The sequence below is a fragment of the Sander vitreus genome, chromosome 8, assembly GCF_031162955.1.
Source record: "Sander vitreus isolate 19-12246 chromosome 8, sanVit1, whole genome shotgun sequence".
NCBI classification, from domain to species: Eukaryota; Metazoa; Chordata; class Actinopteri; order Perciformes; family Percidae; genus Sander; species Sander vitreus.
In genome coordinates, this window is record NC_135862.1 from 24,466,383 (window position 1) to 24,487,925 (window position 21,543).

General features: G+C 40.9%; 1 protein-coding gene across 1 annotated transcript; it reads left to right on the plus strand.

The window, feature by feature from the left end:
- The first annotated feature begins 4,533 nt into the window (after positions 1–4,533).
- On the plus strand, positions 4,534–10,274 carry LOC144522750 (solute carrier family 41 member 2-like). Its single transcript, XM_078258058.1, has 5 exons — positions 4,534–4,582; positions 7,403–7,549; positions 7,771–7,918; positions 8,139–8,218; positions 10,102–10,274. The coding sequence occupies exons 1-5, from the start codon at positions 4,534–4,536 to the stop codon at positions 10,272–10,274; spliced, it is 597 nt and encodes a 198-aa protein (XP_078114184.1).
- Positions 10,275–21,543: the final 11,269 nt, after the last annotated feature.

Sequence of the window (21,543 nt, forward strand, 5' to 3'; positions counted from 1 at the left end):
AAGAGGATGAGATAGAAGTGATGTGAGTTGTCCTGCTGGACCTGGTCAACAGCCTTGCAGCAGTGTTTGCTCCATGTCACGTGGAGTTACATAAATGTTATACAAGCTGGGTCTGCATTCTGTCGGTGCAGACTATGGGTCATACTTTTGCACTTTTGTTCCACGTGTGTTTGAATAAACCGGCAATAACTAAGAAACAACTTGTGACCTGATTGATTTCCACTTTATTGGATCCAAGATAAAATAATCTCCCTTTAATCCACTTTTGAAAGGAGAATTCTGGCCAATTTTTATGTTAATCTTGATCGCTATAAATATGCGAGTACTTTCGATTGAAAAAAACCCGACCTGAATTGGTGCTGGCAAACTTGAGTTGCTGCAGCTACCTCTACGAACTTCCACTTAGCTAAAACGCAAGTTTTCGAGTGCCTTTGTGTCTCTTAACAGACACAAAATGCAATTAAAATGTCTGTGCAACATGAACAGGGCCCTTACGTGACAACAAGATGCGTTTTCAACTCAGACATTGTTTAAATTCACCTACCCTGTCTATCCTGCTGGTAGCTAGCTCGCCCTGTTAGCTGCTAGCTGCCATCCGTGATAGCTAAGTGTGTTCAGCCAGGCTTCTGTGATAATCATCACACAGCGGTTCCATGTATACAATATTTGTAGCTCATCCATTTTGTGTGTGATCGATCTGGTGTTGGTGAGTAGAAGGCTTGGCAGTGTCGATTTGTGTGGTAGTTCCCTTAGCCGCGCTAGCAGGCCCGACCGGCATCCTTGCTTCTGATTTCTACCCGCCTTCGTCGCCTCCCGCTCCCGAAAACAATCCAGTGAGCGCACGGTGGTCTGGCTATGTCCTCCAGAGGACAGGTCATGCCTTCGCGATGAAAACTTGAAGTTTATTCCCCCTCAAAAATAGGTAATTGAGCACTGTAGTGGTTATGACCATATCAGTGACTATATAACTATATGGAAACGGGCCAAATGATGTATGTGGCTTGCACAGTGATGGCGTTAGAGAAGGCTAGCTGTAGTCTTGCGCTGAAGTCCTGGTGTAGCATGAAAAGGTAAACAGTGTGCAGCTAGCCTTCTCTAACGCAAGGATGCCGGTCGGGCCTGCTATCCCGGCTAAGGGAACTACCACACAGATCGACACTGCCAAGCCTCCTACTCACCAACACCAGATCAATCACACACAAAATGGATGAGCTGCAAATACACGCAGAACTGCTGCGTGATGATTATCACAGAAGCCTGGCTGAACACACTTATCACGGACGGCAGCTAGCAGCTAACAGCTAGCAGCTAACAGGGCGAGCTAGCTACCGGCAGGATCGAGACAGGGTAGGTGAATTTAAACAATGTCTGAGTTGAAAACGCATCTTGTTGTCACGTAAGGGCCCTGTTCATGTTGCACAGACATTTTAATTGCATTTTGTGTCTGTTAAGAGGCACAAAGGCACTCTAAAACTTGCCCCGACAACTGCAGTTTTAGCTCAGTGGAAGCTCGTAGAGGTAGCTGCAGCAACTCAAGTTTGCCAGCACCGATTCTGGTCGGGTTTTTTTCAATTGAAAGTACTCGCATATTTATAGCGATCAAGATTAACGTAAAAATATGCCGGAATTCTCCTTTAATGTTACAATCTAACAATCTGAGTGTATCTTAATTCATATATGGACTCATGAATAAAGTGGGGTTACTTTCAGTCACAGTCCTTACCCACACATAAACGACTTAGAAATTATCAAAGAATTGGGTGATGGCAGGTTTCGAAGAACAGCAACCGGATGTCGCCCTGCCGTGGACAATCGTGTAACCAGTGACCAGACTTGTCAGCAGTGTTGCCAACTTGGCGACTTTGTCGCTAGATTGAGCAACTTTTTAGACCCTTAAAAAGCGAATGGCAAAAATGTCGTTAGACTTAAGACCTTCAGGGGAAAAGTGAGATATATTACATTGTAATTAATTTCCATGAATACTGCTCAGAGTAATCACAGTCCACTGCTCTTTTGCCAACAGCATGGGGTCTCTCTCCCTCTCCTTTTTGACCGTTAGCAGCAGGCAGTTAGCCTACACAGCCACTAAGCTTTATGCATATATACACTGGATTCCTCCTGGCATGATTGTATGACAAAAGCCACATTAAAAAGAGAAGTGTAGCCAAGGCCAGATATATAAATCACTTCTTATCAAATATTAAAGGTAATATTAAGGTTAAAGATAACCTTTGAATCCATCACACTTTTGACAGTGGCATGTTCAGCCCTGACAAAACGTAACAAAACGTTTATCTAAACTGAAACGGTGGTGCATTGAACACCCTGTGTGCACTGCACACTGTTGTGTTCGTTAATTGAGAGGAAGTCACAAAAGCCCCAAAAGCTTCTCTCATTGTATCTCTATTCAATATAAGTAATAAAGCAAAAGGATTACAAGACACACATCGATGTGGGCCTTCCTAATTCACCCTGGAGCTCCATACCAGAATGGCCCTGATTCCCTAAAAAAAAGTTAATATACTATTCTACTCAGCCGAAGTCTTCACCCATTGGTTGTCCACTCCTCTTAGCACTCTCCTGGTCCAATGGTTCTTCAGTCGCTCCCAAAGGGAGGAGGGTGCCTATAATTCATGTAACTCTTACATGACTTCTCACATGACCACACTCATCACAGTTGCTTCACAACCTATGTCTCTCATCCTGTCTCTAGGTATTTTGTACTTTTCCACTGTCCCATACATGTAACCTGTCAATAACAACTCATCATGTGTTAAGAGGGAGGGTAATGATCTAACACATATTGCAAAGAGCACCATTGTACTATTTATTCCACAGTTCCTATAAACATGTAACCTCTCAGTAATGTTACACACACACACACACACACACACACACACACACACACACGTGTGATGAGACAAGGGAAAACTTAGGTAACATAAAGGTCACTACCAGGTCACAGGTTGGGTTCTATTTGGCCATACTCCATCGCTAAGCGAATCATGTGCTCAAGTAAATTTATTTACGTGTGTCTCCAGAGTTGGGGGAGTCCAAGCAGCTGCATGATAAGGGAATGCTGTGTTTCGGGACCACCTGAAGGTCCAAAGACTAAAGGGCCCACACACCTTGTTGTCAAACACATACACCAACAGATAGGTTGTTCTATTCCCCAGAGAGAGATCGAGTGAACTGAGCTATCACGGCCACTCAAGACAATGCTTGTGATTCCACCAGTTGCGACGCAGCGCCTTGGCGTCAAGTAGAGCAGTCCAAAGGAGCTCAGTCCTCTAAGTAACGAGATAAGCTGAGGGAGTCAACGAGTTCTAGGAAAGGGTTCCATGTCCTTTGGAATGTCGCGATAGAGCCTTTCAGAGAATATCTGAGCTTCTCAAGCTTCAAATTGTCGAGCACCTCTTTAATCCAACGGTCGTGTGTGTGTGTGGGGGGGGGGGCGGGATAGCCTCCAGTTGAACAAGATCAGTCTCCGGGCTAGCAGAGATGTAAACGCCAGGGCCCGCTTTAATGCAACAGGGAGGTCAGCGTCAGAGGAAATACCGAAAATGGCTAAAAAAGGGTCGGGGGATAGTGCGATCGTATGCTCTGCTCAGGGTGTCAAAAATGCTCCTTCAAAAAGTAGCTAATTAAGGGCAAGACCAGAACATATGAGCATGGTTGGCAGGAGACTGTTTACACCTGTTACAGGCATCCTGGACAGTGGAGTATATTTTGGACAATTTCGCGTTTGTATAATGAACTTAATGAAGGACCTTGCATTGGATTAAGCCATGACGAGCACATATTGAGGAAGAGTGAACCATAGCCAGAGCAAGGTCCTACTGTTGGTCCGTAATAGCCATATTCAGATTGCTCTCCCATGCAACCTTTGTCAAAGTGCGAGGGCTCGCGGAGGTCGAGCATAATGAATCGTACAATACAGAAACACATTTCTTTCGGTTTGGGTCTGTCGCCAGGAGGAAATCAGTCAGGGTGGAAAGTGGGGGAATGTCTTCTTGACAAAGTACCTAATCTGGAAAAAGCGAAAGAGGTGTGACTTTGGTAAAGGGAAGCAAGCTCTGTCAAGGACGCAAAAATGCCATCTTTGTATAGGTCTTTGACACAGACGACACCATTATTGTGTCAGGCCTTGAATGAAAGATCTGTGCTCAAAGGTGTAAAGACATAGTTTCTAAGCAGAGGTGTCAAGATGGACCGATCGCAGTGAAAGGCACGACCTGGCCTTTTCCAAATGTACCTAGACAGGAAGTGAGGCGCAGTCGTCGCTCATGCAGTACAGGAGCTTATGCAAGTTAGCTGCCTGCGGCAGTAGTATCGCCTAAAGTTAGACCCCCCTCAGCCTTCGGAGACTGTAATATCACCTTTCGGATCCTAGCAGGTTTGCTGCCCCATAGAAATCTAGATATTGCCCTGTCCAGCTTGTCGAAAAAAGATTTAGCGATAAGTATAGGGATGTGCTGGAAAAGATAAAGGAATTTGGGGAGGACAACCATCTTAATCAAATTTATCCGGGCCATGAGGGAGTGTGGTAAGATCGACCAGCGGTCAGTTTTTTCGACCAGAGGTAAGAAGTTTTTGCGGAACATGTTTGATATGGCCGTAGTAATAAAAACTCCCAATTAGCAAAATCCTTCCTCTGCCCACTTAAATGACGATGAAGACAGTTGGAGCTGCCTAGCCAGAGAGTTTATCAGTAGGAGCTTGCTTTTCTGGAAGTTTAGCTTGTAGCCAGAATACGCACCGAAGCGTTCCAGAATGTTTAAAATCACAGGAAGTGAGATAGCTGGGTTAGAGATGTACAGGAGCAGGTCTTCCGCATACAGTGAGACTTTATGAGTTGTGCCTGATCGGTTAATTCCCTCGAAACCTTCCTCTGAGCGAAGCCAAACTGCCAGAGGTTCTATCGCGATGGCGAACAGGAGTGGCGACAGAGGGCAGCCCTGTTTGGTACCTCTTCGGAGTGAGAAGAGGGGTGACAACGTGTTGTTAGTGTGACCTGAGGCCATCACTACAATATTTTAACAACTAAAACACATGTTGCTCTGGAATAGTGATGTGGAAAATGTTCTTTAAGCACTCAAACATTGAAGGCTGAAGAATGTACAATAAGAATTGAGTGACAACATTTTATCACCAAACCCAGAAGTCAAAGCGTCTTCTGCCAAGTGAGACATAAAGCATGTAATATAGTATTTCAGAGACAAAGAACTTGAATGTGATTGGCTAACCTTCCAGATCATACGATGACCAGAGCTGGTCTTGCCTTAACGTTACATCAGCCCCTTCTAGGGCCTCACATGTTATACACCCACATATGGATCATTGGTTTTCACTAATCAATGGGGATCTTTAAGAGGTCAGTAAGAGGCCACTCTCTCTGGAACATACACTAGGACAAAGTACAGGAGTCTTTGGCAAACAACATATGATTAAAAATGTTCAGTTGTTTTCCCAGTTTCCACATAAGGAGAAAGAGCAGAGTCACAGAAAATCAGAACTTGCATGCATGCAAGTTTACTTTCACAATGCAGATTAACTTGCAGTAACAAATTGATGCTAACAATAGTCCAACATCCTGGAACAGGAGAACATATAATTATTAAATATGATCATAATTATCGTTCATTAACATGCCAAAACCTGATATAGCGTATTCATCTGTGTCATTGTTGTCCAAAACACATTGATGAGCCACAGTGTAAGATGTTCCTTTATTACAATAAAAATGGGCACTGTAGTTTATTTAGAGTCAATCCCGTTCTGGTGCAGTTAATGCTCCTATAGGGTTTAAAGTGTGGATTAATCTGCGGCTAAAAATTGTTTCAACAAATGTACTCTGTATTTTAAATACATTTACTAAAAACTACAGCAACCAGCTGTGTGTGTGTATATATATTTGTGTCCTGTTTTTAAAGATTTACCATCTTCACTTGTAACCAAGTGGAGTTGAGTGCCACAGTCAGGGTGGGGAAGTTAGAAAGTTAGAATGAGAGACTGATTAACAGTTTGCTTTGGTGTTTTTACAAAAGTTCTTGACAGTAAGAAACATAGAATAACACAAGCCTTGCGACATTAATTAAGCTTAATTGTTTATGCTTAATGATTCATACATATTCATACATTACATACATTATACATGTACAGGTGCTGACCCCGGTGTTTCCATGAAATCCTGTTTGGGCCAGCTTCATACATCCTATCATCCTTCACTGCAGTTTATGCAGTACAATTATTTATCTTCCAAACTCCCTAAACATTATTCTTTGACCTATTTTCTTAGCAAAGACTCATTAATACCTGGAAAAATTCCTTCTCAGGAAATTCTCGTATTTTTTTAATTAATTGAGCTGCTCCCATGATAGAAAATATTCTAGAAATTGTAGTATGAACAGGGAGTGTGGCAAGGTGCATCTAGGCCATTTAAATACATTCTGCTTGGGGTTTATCACTGTGTGAATGTCTTCTGATCAAACCACAATTTCTTCAATTTCACCACAGGCTGATTTTGATAATCTCAGTGCCACAGAGGCAGATGCATAGGAATTATGGGCTGCTGTGATGGAAGTTTCTGGACAGCAGAGTGGATAAAGATGTCTTCAATAATAAAGATGAGGAAAACCAAACTGTCTGTTTGTTTTATTAAATTCAAGCTGAAATACTACTTTCACAAAACATCAGAGTGCAATGTGAAAGAGTCATCAATATAATTGCTGGCGAGCAGGACAGCTGGTTTCACTACACTGATGAGAGTGCAGTGAAAGAGCTCTCAAAGTACATGCAGAAAGTCAGTCCCCTTTATACACAGACAACAAAGGATACTTGAAATGGTAACCCAAACAGTCAACAGTTTCTGATACCTAGAAAACAGGAACACTCAAAGGGGTAAAATTTATGAAGCCTAAGAGCAGGAAACGTCTGAATGCACTAGTCAAGGTGTGAGTTATGTCTCGTCGCTTTCCTGCTCTATAGTCTGAACATTTTCCGTCTCTATGACCCTTCAAAAGGTCAAACCACAGTATATGTAATGTCTATTTAGCAGGAGCTGGTGCACTATCGCAGAGAAACAGTTTTCCCTTGCACTCAATAACCTTTTCAATGTATCAGCGTTCATATATGTTCTTGTTAAAAATAAGCATGATTATAACATTTCCATTACACTGCCTGCACAAAAGATATACCTCTCCTTCTAGGCTTCACTTTTTTTTTGCCTCAACATCACCTTAATTTTCTTTATAATTAAAATTGAGGAGCAATTGTATTGAAATTAAGAGTTTAGGGTCGTTCTAGTTCCATTCAGGTTGAAGTTTATCAGGTCTTTCCCCTCAGGACTGATCCCATGTCATCTCATACATTAAGAACCTTAATTGTCTTTAACCCTCTCTAGGTATTATTATGGTGGGAGTGATCATTGGAGCCAAGCGGATGGGATTCAACCCCGACAACGTGGCCACGCCCATGGCTGCCAGCTTTGGGGATCTCATCACTCTTGCTTTGCTGGCCTGCTTCAGTCGTTGGTTCTACTCCCTTATAGGTAAAGAGAGAGAAGGACAGCACAATGGTCTGGTAGGCCAATTTGAATCTGTAACACACAGAGCAGTGGGACATAATACACTGATCGTCAGAGGGCATGTCATTTTAACTTTTGGCCAACAGATGGTACTCATGATCCTGGAACTAACACATCCATACCAGTTTTAGACTGATTCCGGGTTGAAAATAATGGTATACATAATGACCTTTTTCTCTTGACAGATCTGTATCCCCATGTGTTGTACATGGTTGTTCTGTTATTGTTGTGCCTGATTCCTCTTTGGGTGGTCATCTCGTCCAAACATCCAGCCAGTTGCATCCTGCTCCGCACAGGCTGGGAACCAATCATTACAGCCATGGTCATCAGCAGGTACTCACCTTGGCAGACCTTTTCAAAAGCATTCACATGCATTCAGACTACTTTAACTTTGTACATTTAGATGTTGTTTGAGTTTTGAAGTATATACATTTGGCAAATTATTAATTTCCTTGACATTAAAAGGTCTAGAGTTTTAAAAACACTAATTATAAAAGCAATAATCATTTCCCTCCCATCAGGTTTTTTTTTTTTTTGTCTGTCTTTCTTTTAGTATTGGTGGACTTATTCTGGACAAGACTGTGTCAGATCCAAACCTGGCAGGAATCATAGTTTATGCTCCAGTCATGAATGGTGAATTGCCCTCTTTTAAAAGTGCATTTGTGGGCTACTTTTTTGTGAAGATGAAGGTCTAAAAAAAAAAAAAACATTGTAATGGATGAGTCCGTAAGCTATGTCGAGTCTGAGTATTTTGTTTAGTTTTTATATTTTTCTAATGCCATACAATCCTGGCCTCACCCTACTCACCACCATCTCTGGAATCTCCAGTAGATCAATCCAAACGTCACTCCCTCACTTCAAGAGAATCTTTACTTTCTTAGAGCCCTAAAATACATTATATCTGACTTTAAAAGGTTAGTGACGACAAAGGCAAGCTGATACGAAACTTTGCCTTTTCTGTAAAAATTTGCTCTGAAAACACTTTTGTAAAACCTGTTTGTAAAAGTCCTGTCTATTTATGGGAAGCTCATCAGATATCTGTGCCTAAAGTCATGGAAAAGGAAGACAGGGCTTTGGAGAACTAGCTCCAACTGGTGAATGTTTAGAGGTCAAGATAACAAAGGGGGAACTCCACCGATTTTAAACATGAAAGTCCGTTTACAGGTCTCAGGGAGTACTACTGCATATCTGGAAAAAAAGTTGTATATATCCTTTTGTGGCTCTAGAGGGAGCTGTTTGAAGACCGTTTTCACTTCCCTTGAGTGAAATCACCATAGACAGTATATAAACTGGACCAACAGATCCTGTTGCTCTGGACAGAGACCAGTGAAGGATATTAGAAGCAATTTTCCGTTGAACGCTGAGCGTTACTGTGCAGCCTCCAACTGAGAGAGATGGCGTAAATGTGACGTGAGCAACGTGTCTGAAAGTTGTAAGTCTTCTGGTAGCTGTGCCAAGAGAAATCGCAATCATTCCCAATTTTGCAGAGACGGAGAGCGTAGGTATATGTAAGGAGATATCATGGGCACAGGCTAATTATTGCTAACTAAAATGCTAATTAACATTAGTAATTAAACTTAAACAGCTAATGTAAGTCGAAACTGCCTGCGAGCTTCTCCTGTACTATACGGTAATTCCTCTACTATACAACAGTAAGTTGCTTGGTTATGACACAATCGTTAGCCTATTTTTACAAAAACGCCTGCTAAGGAGCCATAATGTGAGGTACAAGGTAACGGAGCCTTATATATATAAAATAAACAATGGACAAATAGTCTTTAAACGCGGTCTTTAAAGTTATTCGCTGTCAAAGTGACGTCAAAATGAATGGCAGTCAATGAAATGCTAACGGAGGGTGAGTGCTTGTTAGCATCAAAATGGCGCCATAGGATCTACGGGTTGTTGACAGACGCTTACCCCCTTGGAAATCACACGTCTGTTACGTTTTAGACAGAATTGAACCCAAATGCAGACAACAACGCAGAGCCGGAGAAGATTTAACAGGTTTATTACAAAGTTCAACGTTCCAGGTTTTCAGAAAAGGGGAGAACAAGTCCAGCTCTACAGAGGGGTACAGGTCCAGGGGTTCTGAGCAGGAATAGTACCGTACAGTCCAAGTGTCCGTGTTGAGTCCCTTGTGAGGTCCAGTTGTGGCGGGCAGGATAGGTGGGTGGCAGGAGTGAAGCGGAGGCAGGAGTCAGGTTCCAATATACTGAAGCACAAGAAAAAACAATCAGGACAGATAAAAAAAAAAAACCACAAAGAGTAATACTAGCCGGTTGAGTCAGCAGTGAGACTAACATGGTCGTCTTGACTATGATCTGACGATGAGTGGCAACTTTGACCGGGTATTTAAAGCTGAGGTGATTATGGTGAATGAGCTGCAGCTGGAACCCTGACTCCCACACACCAGACTTCACCCCTGCAATTAAAGTCAGACAGAGGGGAGGGGGAGAGCAGAGACAGAGAGCTAATATAAGTGCTGACCATGCCCCCACCTTTTCTTTCCTAATCAGGTATTGGAGGAAACCTTGTCTCCATACAGTCCAGTCGTATTTCAACCGAATTGCATTTGAATTACTCACCTGGAGAGTTTCCTGAAGACCGTAAGGGCTGCTTCAGCCCTTGTCACACTGTTGTGGAAGTTTCTGCTGCAGCAGGGGTAGAGTTTTCAAAGTTTAGTGAATGAAACAAATAAAACAGTCCGAGAACTAAACCAAGTTAGTGTTTTGTATTTTATTAAGATATATTTGCAAATATAGGAAGAATAACAGATTCACAAAAAGCACAAACAGCTCAGTGAGTACAGATTCTTCAAATGAGTGAAGCGAACACGCACATAAAGATACAGATCCTGCCAGATACTTTTCTAAATTGCAGAAAGCGTCATAAAACCACTTCATCTAATCTCCTGTCCCCCACTTTCACATCTGGGGTCACATTCCCCGTACATCGTAATTGACAAGGGAGGAACGGATCTGGGAAGGAAGATGGTTTACAGTGGCCTTGTAGTTTATCAGTTCAAACAAAGGGCCTACGCTTCGTCTTCCAGACTCTCTGTCTCAGCAGTTAAGCAGGATCGAATCAACATGATAAAATAGGATAAACTGTCTTTCAATAATGCAGAGAAAAGGCTATGTGCTAATGAAAACATAAGAATTAAAAAGAACAGTGCTTAAATGTAATTTTTGCCATAACAACACTTTCTTTGGTTCAGGTAAAGATCAAATGGTCAAAACATTTAAATAAAAACAATCAGTTGCCCAGAGGCGATTCTACAATTTTTTTAAATGAGCTGGCACAGTGGGGACCAAGAACCAATGAGGGGAGGGCCATGGGAAATCATAAAATCCTATTAGAAGTAAATACAGCATTAAGAATTGGTTTAGAAAACATTGGGCATGTGCCTTAATACAGGTGATTATATAGAGAGAATAATGTGTATTGAATAACTGTTTTGCATAGACAGGACAACACAGTTTTGCTCTACTGAATAAAAGTCATCACACATCACAAGAAGACAGCTCTTCACACCTTTAAACGACACGCCATTAAAATGCATGTCCACATGCATCATGAGTGACCACTTGTGATCGGATCTCACTTCCCCGCTCTTTATGCAAATAAACACGCACATCATTTCCATTTGTAAAGACCAAATGCGTTGTTGTTTTTAACCGGTGGGAGGCAGCACTTCCCGTGTCTCGTCTGCCAGAAATTAAATGAAGGAAGAGGATATCAAAACAATGCACACTGTGTCAATTCCTCGGTGTGTTCCAGAACTAACCAAATCACCCAAGATGTTTGGCACACTTGTAATATATCTGTGGTCTGATTGATTGGATGTCAATACGCGCCTGTAGTTAGAGAGGGGGGCAAGATTATGTAACACTTTATATACCAAACAAGCACACTTGAAATGTTTGAAATTGTCAAAGTTAATGACCAGTTTGTAAAACAATACTCAATATGTGAAAAGATCATATATATATATATATATATATATATATATATATATATATATATATATATGTATGTATATAAGAACAACTTGGCAACTTTGGTGTCAAGAAATGGCCTAACTTGTTTAAAATTCTGCAAATTGAATTTAACTTTATTTGCCATCTTTTTTACATGACTTAGGGTCATATATGACTCCTAGGTACTTGAATTCATTTACAATATCAAGCTCCTGTCCTCTGAGGAACACATTACAATGTGACACCTTCATGTTTTGTTTGGTAAACGCCATACAAACAGTTTTTTTGGTGTTTAGGTAGAGACATGACTTAACTGTCCAGGAGTTTCTTTAACAGCTGACTGTTTCCTGCACAAAGCACAAGTCTCTTTTTCCTTCAAGTGCAGTTGGAAATGTCATTGAAACGATCTGAAAAAAATAGTTGTTAAATATAAAGTCTGCTTGTGCTACGTTGCGGGGAAGTATAACATAATACAACAGGATGGCACACAGATCATTGAAGTGACCCGCTGTCGCACAACCCCGCTTTAAATAGCCCAACCAACTGATCTTGTGTTAATGAATAGCTCCAAAAAACCACCAAGGTCAAAGTTCAAGCTCTTACCAGTAAACTCGTTTGTTTGACCACAAACACGTGTAGGTCAAACCATGCTGATGATCACTAAACAAATGAACCATGGCATTAAATGATAATGTTTCATGCTAATTTACTTTTGATGTGAGGAGAGGTTTGTAAGTACGTATTAAGTGGTGCAACAGCCCCAACCCTCTTTGTCTTTCTGTCTGTGTCCTTTTGCAAAAACATTTAATTTTAAAATGTCCACGGCAGTGTTTTCTGATGTTCTTTTTTCTAAAGTTTGTCAACCATGTGTAAACCTCTAACAACATATAAACAGATTATCTTCTGGCAATCTTGTACCTCTTTAACCAGCTGCATTATGTCATGTAGATCAAGTAAGGTTTGACTGCTTGTTGTTAGCTGGATGTGAAGATCTGAGTGTGCCAGCAAGGCTGCTGCAAGCCTCTATTCATAACAAAAGTAAACATACCATGGGTGTGGAGATTAGACTAATCCTTTATGGAAAGTTGAAAATTGTGCTTTACCGGCCAACCGTTGCTTCTCGGAGCAGTAGGCCATGGCTTTTGTCATAGTTTTGCATCTAGTCCTTTATGCAAATGAAAGATCACAGCAGGGGAACATTCATGCAGCCTTGTCATGCTGAGCACTGTTAGCTTTTATAGAGAAGTTTGGTACTCTAAAAAAGCTACATGACTTTGTATATAGGGTAAGCACATCAAATAAATATATCACAAGGTTTAATGCTAAATGCATTTATCGTATTGTTGTTTAAGGTTTTAGGTTCATTTTTAACCGGGGCCAGCTCTAGCATTTTTTATCCCTAGCTGAAATATGTTGCCCTCAGGGTTCGAATTATGATTTCATCTTTGTGGGGGTCTCTTTAAAAAAAAAAAACATAAATAAATAAAAGTAGTCTATGAGCAGCACATTTTGAGCATTAAACACTTCATTTCCTGCATTCTGGTGAATTTTTATGCACCTATTTACCTTTTTCTGAATCAATGTATGCTGGAAATATCTTTATGTAAAGGTAAACAGATTACAATCCAAATATAAAAACATAATGGAATATATTACAATAAGGCTCTCAGGCATTCTGTATTGCTATTTATTCTCCTGTAGATCGACTTTTCTAATTATATCTGAGTCAGCACACATGTAGCCTATAATTTACTCTTCCCTCCTCTTTTGCGTCTTTTGTTGAGGAAGTAACCTCCTTAAATGTGCATATGGCAATTAGTCACCTCAATGATACATGAATTCATTTTAATGGATTAATAAAGCCCTGGACTGTAATATTTCAGATGTGTTTGAGCAAGATTACTGCTCATGTTCAAAACACATTCAAAATATATCCCATCTGTGCTCTCTGTGTTTTGGAGGAGTCTTGATATTCTCTCTCTGTCTCTCTCTCCACACACACACAGACAGTGGAACCCGGCTAAATGTGAGATTGTCTCTGTAGGCTACTCGGTCTGGTTCTGGTGGTTGATTAATGCAGATATTTGCTGATTGTCTCTCATAACGGGCAGGATGGGTAGCGCACTGCCATGAGTCCATGAGGCAAATGTCTGATTACTCCACATTTTAATTGTGATATTTTGTGATTAAATTATGAATCTGCCATGTTCTCTGTCAGGTAAATGTAGTAGTACAATGTCTTCCTCTGATGTAGCAGCACACTGTAAGTCAGTAGTAGTCTATACAGTGGAGTTGCATATTCAGTGGTTTGGGGTCCTTCTGTAAGTCATTTTAGGGTATATTTTGGTTCTGGAGAATTCTACAAGCAGCACAGGCACATTTTGAACGGACACTTGAAAAGGGATAAAATAAGATCTGGAATCCCCAGGCACTTAGGCCCCAGATTCTGATTCCAATTGCCTTACACTCTAAACTCTAAACTATCCCTCTTAAGCGTATTCGTTTTGATGATCACTTAACCAGTAGACTGAAATAAATTACTGAGACGATAGCATAAAGTCAACACTTCTTTAGTAACAACATTTTAAAATATATACAAATACACATGCAGGCCTATACATGCGGGCTACACAACTGACACCTCCTTGTGTCTCCCAGTTATGCGCAATAGTTACAAAGTTCCACTCCTTTTTTTCCTTCTGGGTGTAGTCCTTCCTCTGTGTCCTCAGCATGGGTGGGGGATGCTTCATGCACCCAAAGATAGCAGAAATCTGTCTCTCCAACAGGAGTGAAACAGGAACTCCTGTATCATGTCTTCCTTATCCCCTCCACTGTCTTCGAGACTTGTATAAACAGATACTCATTCCTATGGGCTATTTCCTGAATAGATAATCAATGGTGCTCTATGCAATATGTGTGTAAACTTTATGATAATTACCCTTACTGTTAACACATGATGAGCTAGTATTGACAGGCCACATCAGCATGGGACAATCGAAAAGTACAGAATACCATACCAACATAACAGGATGAGAGACATCAGTTGTGAAACAACTGCCATGAGTGTGGAAGTCATGTGAGAAGTCATGTAAGAGTTACATGACTTATAGGTATGCTCCAAGTCAAAGTAATATCCCTAAAGGTGTGTTAGACCTGTAGTGAGTGTTCAAACATGTCAGTTTTCATCAATTCAAGCCTGAAAAATATTTTCCTCACTTCACACTGTACTAGTTACTGTATATTACAGTAATACAGACAAACACTAGAGTGTTGTACAGGGAGCTGTTGACTCTGCTGCTTATTAATTAAAATGTTTTCATCAAGTACATCACTGTCACTTTATCATGTAATTTGTCTCCAAATACTCAGTATAGTATTCTATTTTAGTGTCTCATTATTTATTTCTGTTATTGTATATCTGGATGTATTTCTGTTGTTTCTATTGTACTGCTGCCGCAACCGATTTTCCCCCATAAAGGTGTATCTTATCTTATCTTATCTTAGCAGATTGCTATATTTCAACATTTTTATGACATCCTCAACTCTAGTGTGGCCTACCAACAGCATAAGCCTGTACTGCAGTACCTGACTGACTGTAAACGTGATACTTTGCTAATTAGCAACAAGACGCCCTGTGGTGCCTGGGTCCAGCACCTAGGCCTGGAAGATGTTTTTTTTCTATCTAACACTATTGAGCGTACCTACTGTATAATTCATGTAACTCTTACATGACCTCTCACATGACCACACTCATAACAGTTGTTTCACAACCTATGTCTCTCAAAAATGCAACAGTGCAACAGCAGCAACTTCAGAGTCCAGAGGTTTTTTGTGTGTGTGTTGGGGTGTTGCGGGTGTTGTATATGTCTTGCAGGGAGGGGAGTTGGGCCCCAATGATTTTTCCACCTGTGTTCACTATGCGCTGCAGGGCTTTTCTGTTGTAGTCAGTGCAGTTCCCACCCCACACAGTGATGCAGCTGGTGACAATGCTCTCAATGGTGCTCCTGTAGAAAGTGCCCATGATGGGTGAGGGAGCTCTTGCTCGCTTGAGTTACCAGCTCATCATGTGTTAACAGGGAGGGTAATGATCTAGCACATATTGCAAAGAGCACCATTGATTATCTAATCCAGTTTACACACATATTGCAAAGAGCATGATTTATTATCTAATTAAGCTTACACACACATATTGAAATGAGCACCATTGTACTTCTATATTTATTCCACAGTTCTTATAAACATGTAACCTCTCAGTAATGTCATTTTGGTATTTAGGCACATTAGCATGTTAACTATAGTTTATTCCTTCACAACACGCACACGCACACACACACACACACACACACACACACACACACACACACACACACACACACACACACACAAAGATGCAACGCCTTCCAGAAGCGTCCAAGAAGCGACTCTCCACTCTGCTGCACTAAAAATACGTGCTAGGTCCATTTGTGACAGCGCCGCGTGCATTGCACAGGGCCTGGCAAGAAGTGAAACTAGATTAAAATAAACACCCTGTGCAGACTCTTGATCATATATCACATTACTACAATATTTTACAGTTTTTCACAATCGCTATGACAATTTTTTCAATACTTTTAACAACTTTCCTAAACTCTTAACGCACCAACACACCTACAACACACAAGTGTAAACTAAACTCCAACACTGATTTTCAAAATACAATAATTCACTAACACGATACACTGTGTTTACCAAAACAATACAAACATGTCTCAAAATCAAATAATTCTTCCAAAACACTAACACATGTTCTCTCCCAACAGGAACATGTAGTCAATCATAGCACAATGTCATACAAAACACTAACATCACATAGAATTACAGAAACTGCATTATTTTATGTGTCAGGTCTGCCCTTATACAATAGACAATAGTATATTGTATTTACCATAGATTGTGTTTTGCACTGCAGTTTCTCTTGAAGTCTCTCTACATTTTTGTTTTGTTGGGTTTAGTAAAAAAAGGTCCGGTAAAGTAAAGTTAAGGTAAAGTTTCTTTTTTTCTTTTTTACTGTAAATATTTTTTTTGGGGCATTATTTCATGTGTGTTTGAGTGCTTACAGAACACATCACTATTCCAGAGCAACATGTGTTTTAGTTGTTACAGTTTTTTACGATCGCTATGACACTTTTTTCAATACTTTTAACAACTTTCCTAAACTCTTAACACAGTTAGCACAACATCCGTCTGTGTAAGCTATATGTTTAACACATTTCTTGTTGCTTTGACACAAAATGCATACAGTTAACACAAATTTAAAATGCTTGAACTTCTTTTACACACAAGCTCCACCAAGACCAAAACAACGGATTTTTATTGCCAAATTTACAAATGCTTTCACTCTGTATGTCAGAACAGATAACATCATGTTCTAAACCTAACTTATAGGCTAAAGTCAAAGTGAACAGCTGATCATATTGTAAATTGAAACACAAAAATATCCCCTGCATTTTATATATGCATTTATTGCATTTATAGGAAACACACTCAGGGGTTGAGGTTCTTTCAATCGCATGATCATATGGTAGTACAGTAAAAGAGGACCTATTTGAACAATATACTGTAGATGAACACAGAAAATAAGAAAAATGCCTTCACGAGGGAGAGGAAGAGGAGTACCAGGACAATTCTGTCTTTGTTTCCTTTTTTTTCATAAACCGTACATTCTATAAAGCTACTCTGAGATGGGTCATTCATTTTTTGTATTGAATCTCTGCAGCAAAAGAAACAGGAGGAGGAGGAGGAGAGAAAAAAGCGACTATAGCAAACGGGTCGTGGGCGGGTGTACGGTTCTGTGACACACGGGAGGAAAGAAAAGAGCGACTATAGCAAACGTGACAAGCGGGACACGGCTCCCGCTCTCCTGGATGAAAGCCCTATGTTTATTTGACCCCTCCACCACACCTCCATACGTGGAAATTCACCCTTACATACTACTCGCTAAATCCTATCCTATAATCTAACTGCTGCTCTCCCACACGCTGAAAGACGCCTTTTTCGTCGCATCAGACGCTGACAGCCACTGTCCAAACGTCCTTATTTTACGAGTTCGGAATGAGAACGGGTTGGCCTCGACGCAGAGGGTTCGAATCCGACCTGTGACGATTTCCTGTATGTCTTCCCCTTCTCTCTCTCCCCTTTCTCAACTAGCTGTCCTGTCAAATAAAGCCCAAAAAATAATTTTTACAGTTAAAAAAAAACAAAAAAACAACAACATATATATATATATATATATGCATGCATTTACTAAACCCAACAAAACAAAAATGTAGAGAGACTTCAAGAGAAACTGCAGTGCAAAACACAATCTATGGTAAATACAATATACTATTGTCTATTGTATAAGGGCAGACCTGACACATAAAATAATGCAGTTTCTGTAATTCTATGTGATGTTAGTGTTTTGTATGACATTGTGCTATGATTGACTACATGTTCCTGTTGGGAGAGAACATGTCTTAGTGTTTTGGAAGAATTATTTGATTTTGAGACATGTTTGTATTGTTTTGGTAAACACAGTGTATTGTGTTAGTGAATTATTGTATTTTGAAAATCAGTGTTGGAGTTTAGTTTACAATGTGTGATTTTGAGCATGAAATGAACTGTTTTGCCAATTGTGTGTTGTAGGTTTGTTGGTGCGTTAAGAGTTTAGGAAAGTTGTTAAAAGTATTGAAAAAAATTGTCATAGTGATCGTGAAAAACTATCTCTTCAGAGATAAAGAACTTGAATGTGATTGGCTAACCTTCCAGATCATACGATGACCAGAGCTGGTCTTGCCTTAACGTTACATCAGCCCCTTCTAGGGCCTCACATGTTATACACCCACATATGGATCATTGGTTTTCTCTTAATCAATGGGGATCTTAAAGAGGTCAGTAAGAGGCCACTCTCTCTGGAACATACACTAGGACAAAGTACAGGAGTCTTTGGCAAACAAAATATGATTACAATGTTTCAGTTGTTTTTCCAGTTTCCACATAAGGAGCAAGAGCAGAGTCACAGTAATCAGAACTTTAATTATTAATGCTTCATTCAAGTTTACTTTCACAATGCAACACATTATTGGTAATAAATACCAATAAGTATGCAACTGTGATTTGCCAAATAAAAATAACTCAATTTTCACAATAAACAAACCAATTTGACCAAACTCTTCTGCTGCAGGCAGTGATGGCGATGTAGTAGATGAAGGGTCTATACTTTGACTCCCTTCCGCAGGAGCAGAGTCGCCGAGTTGTGCAGTGTTGGGCTGTGGCTATCCCAGATATTTCCTTAGTGCATTTATAGTGTGTTCCATTTGTACTCAGAAGTTGGATTATTCGAGGTCAAAGATGGAAACACGCATCCTGACCTCGGATTTCTAAGCACGGAACTCGGACAACCCCGAGTCAAAATCCAACATGGATGCATCAACAGTTGTGAAAGCTGTAGTAGCAAACTGTTATTAGCACTTCTGTCTTATTTGTGTCTCACTAAATCAGTCGTGCACACAATCTTTTCAACCTTCTTTATGCGGACATGTTGTTACGCTGTTTGTATGCACAAAAAACAGTGTTAATGCATTGTTATCAACTGGTATTGCTAACAATGACTAACCCGGCTAGAGCAACCCCACAATGAAAATATGACTTGTAAATGGAGCGCATTCAACTCGGGTATGACGTCATTCCCAGCTCCAGCTTTAGAGTTCAGAGGTAAATGGAGCACACTATTAGAAAATATGTAATAGATGTTGCACCGGTCTGAACTAGCCTGTCTGGCCAATAGATGTAAAATAAAACCTCAGCTTCAGCACACAACTTCAGTGTGTAGCCCTGGTGGAAGAGCAGGGGTCCTCTCATAGATATAAAATGAGTGGATGTAGCATCCCTGATGTCACCCATTGGTTTGTGGACCGCCGTTTTGAAACCTTGAGTTTGGCGAGGCATCTTGATTTTTGATCCATTTTTGGCCATTCTAGGCGACAAAATGTGCAAAACTTTGATAAAGGTAAAACACACAGTGAGAGGGTCAAATTTTAAGATGAAAACACAGCAACACCCAAAAACAACTTCACAGCTATTTTAATGTACACAGTACCATGGATATGCATTGCTAAGCCTCTGTCGACGTGTAGCCACGCTCCTAAAGCATCCACTGCTTTAACGTCTTTTAATTATGAAACTGTTAATAATAATATCGAAGCAGAGTTGTTTTTGCCCCCTGATGGAAGTAGATAGAATGCAGGTTTTAGGCACTTTTGCAGTGGCTTCTAGCCTAGAAATCTAGACGCACCCTAGCGACAGCAAATTTCTTTTGCAGCTAGGGGGGTCTAGGCACTCTCCGTTGGCTTGCAAGCTGGAAAAACCAAACTTTGGTCAGGCCAATCACATCGTGTATGGAGTCGGTAGGCGGGCTTATGGCTGCTGCTGCTGGGAACAGCGGTCTTCTGGAAGACTTGGAGTTAAGCTTTTCTTTGAGAAAAGAACAAAGAACGGCACTGAAATCATTCTTAAAAAAGGAAGATGTGTTCGGACTTTTGCCGACCGGATACGGCAAAAGTTTAATCTATCAACTAGCTACTCGCCGCTACCTTCTTCGTTGCTCTGCCTGGTTGTAGCGCTATCCTATTGCGTGCAGAGGAAATTTGAAAGACAACCGTTTATCCCGCCCCTCGGATTGAGCTCCATCAATGGTGAGTTCCCAGACCCAACATCTGGATGTGGGTCTGGCTTGTCAGGCTAAGTGGCTTCACTTTTCAGGCCGGAACGGAAGCTTTGTCCATTATTATTATTTGGACTTAGTAAATACTCAATTCTGATTGGCTGCAGGGTATCCATAAAAAGTCATTCAGGACACTTAATAAAGGAGTTTCGATAAAACTGACAATTTTCGTTCTAAATTAATGCAGTAGGCCTACATTAAAAGAAAAACAAAATGTGAACTTATTATTTCCAAGAGTGTAGTCCTTCAGTGCCACGTCCTCTGAACACCACAGGATGACGCTAACACACAAGATGCAAGAAGTAAGTTATACTACACTGCCAGTCTGAACTGACTTTCACTGCGATCATCTGTCATCCCGTTTGTTGTTGATCGAAACTTCAGGCTGCGGCCGACATTACGTGGCATATTATTTGTCCATGACAATCTTTATATTGATTTGGGGAAAATGACATGGCTATAGCTAGCTTGTGTGCACAATGTTATTGACTTTAAATCTTGGTAGCGAGGTGCAAGGTGTCCATTGTCAGGAATTTAGTCTATAGCTTATCAACAACATTTCATTTCCTGGAAATTTGAGGCGGGTATGGCTGCAGCCAGGAGCGTCCCATGTCATGCCATCCCGTCTCATGCCGAGGCATGTCCAACGGTAAGTTCAGCGGGTCAAAAATACGAAATCGCGAATTATTTTCCAGATGGAGTCACGGGTAAGTTTGTGACCACATTTGCCATCAAGGAGGGTCAGTGTATGTGTTGGTCATCCGATTCGATACATTTCTTTATTACCCTCTCTCCCTGCCTTCGTCTGACTCTCCGTCTCTACCCGCAGCAGACAGCTTCGCCCGAAGAGAATCAAACCAGCTGAGGAAATAGACTTTCAGTTCACGGCTGTAACGTTAATGTTACATTAACGTAAAAGAGTTTCGTAACGTTACATTAACGTTACCGTACAACGCCAAAGTCTGATCCCAGCAAACTTTCTGTTGTCGTTAAGCTTGCTGATCTGGCAGAAAGTCACCGGCGGTTTGGGATCAGATCATGGGGATCAGACCTCCGGTGCTGGGTCTAACGTTATAATGTTCGCTGCTGCCGCTGCAGCTAGCTAGCAGCTAGCCACCAGCCCTATGACCTGGGTCCCCGGTTCGCTCTATGTTCGCTCCCCGGTGCTGACTGACTCTGGTCCGTCTGCAGAGCTGGCGTTACGTGCTCTAGCTAAGCTGGGAATCAGACGAATCTGC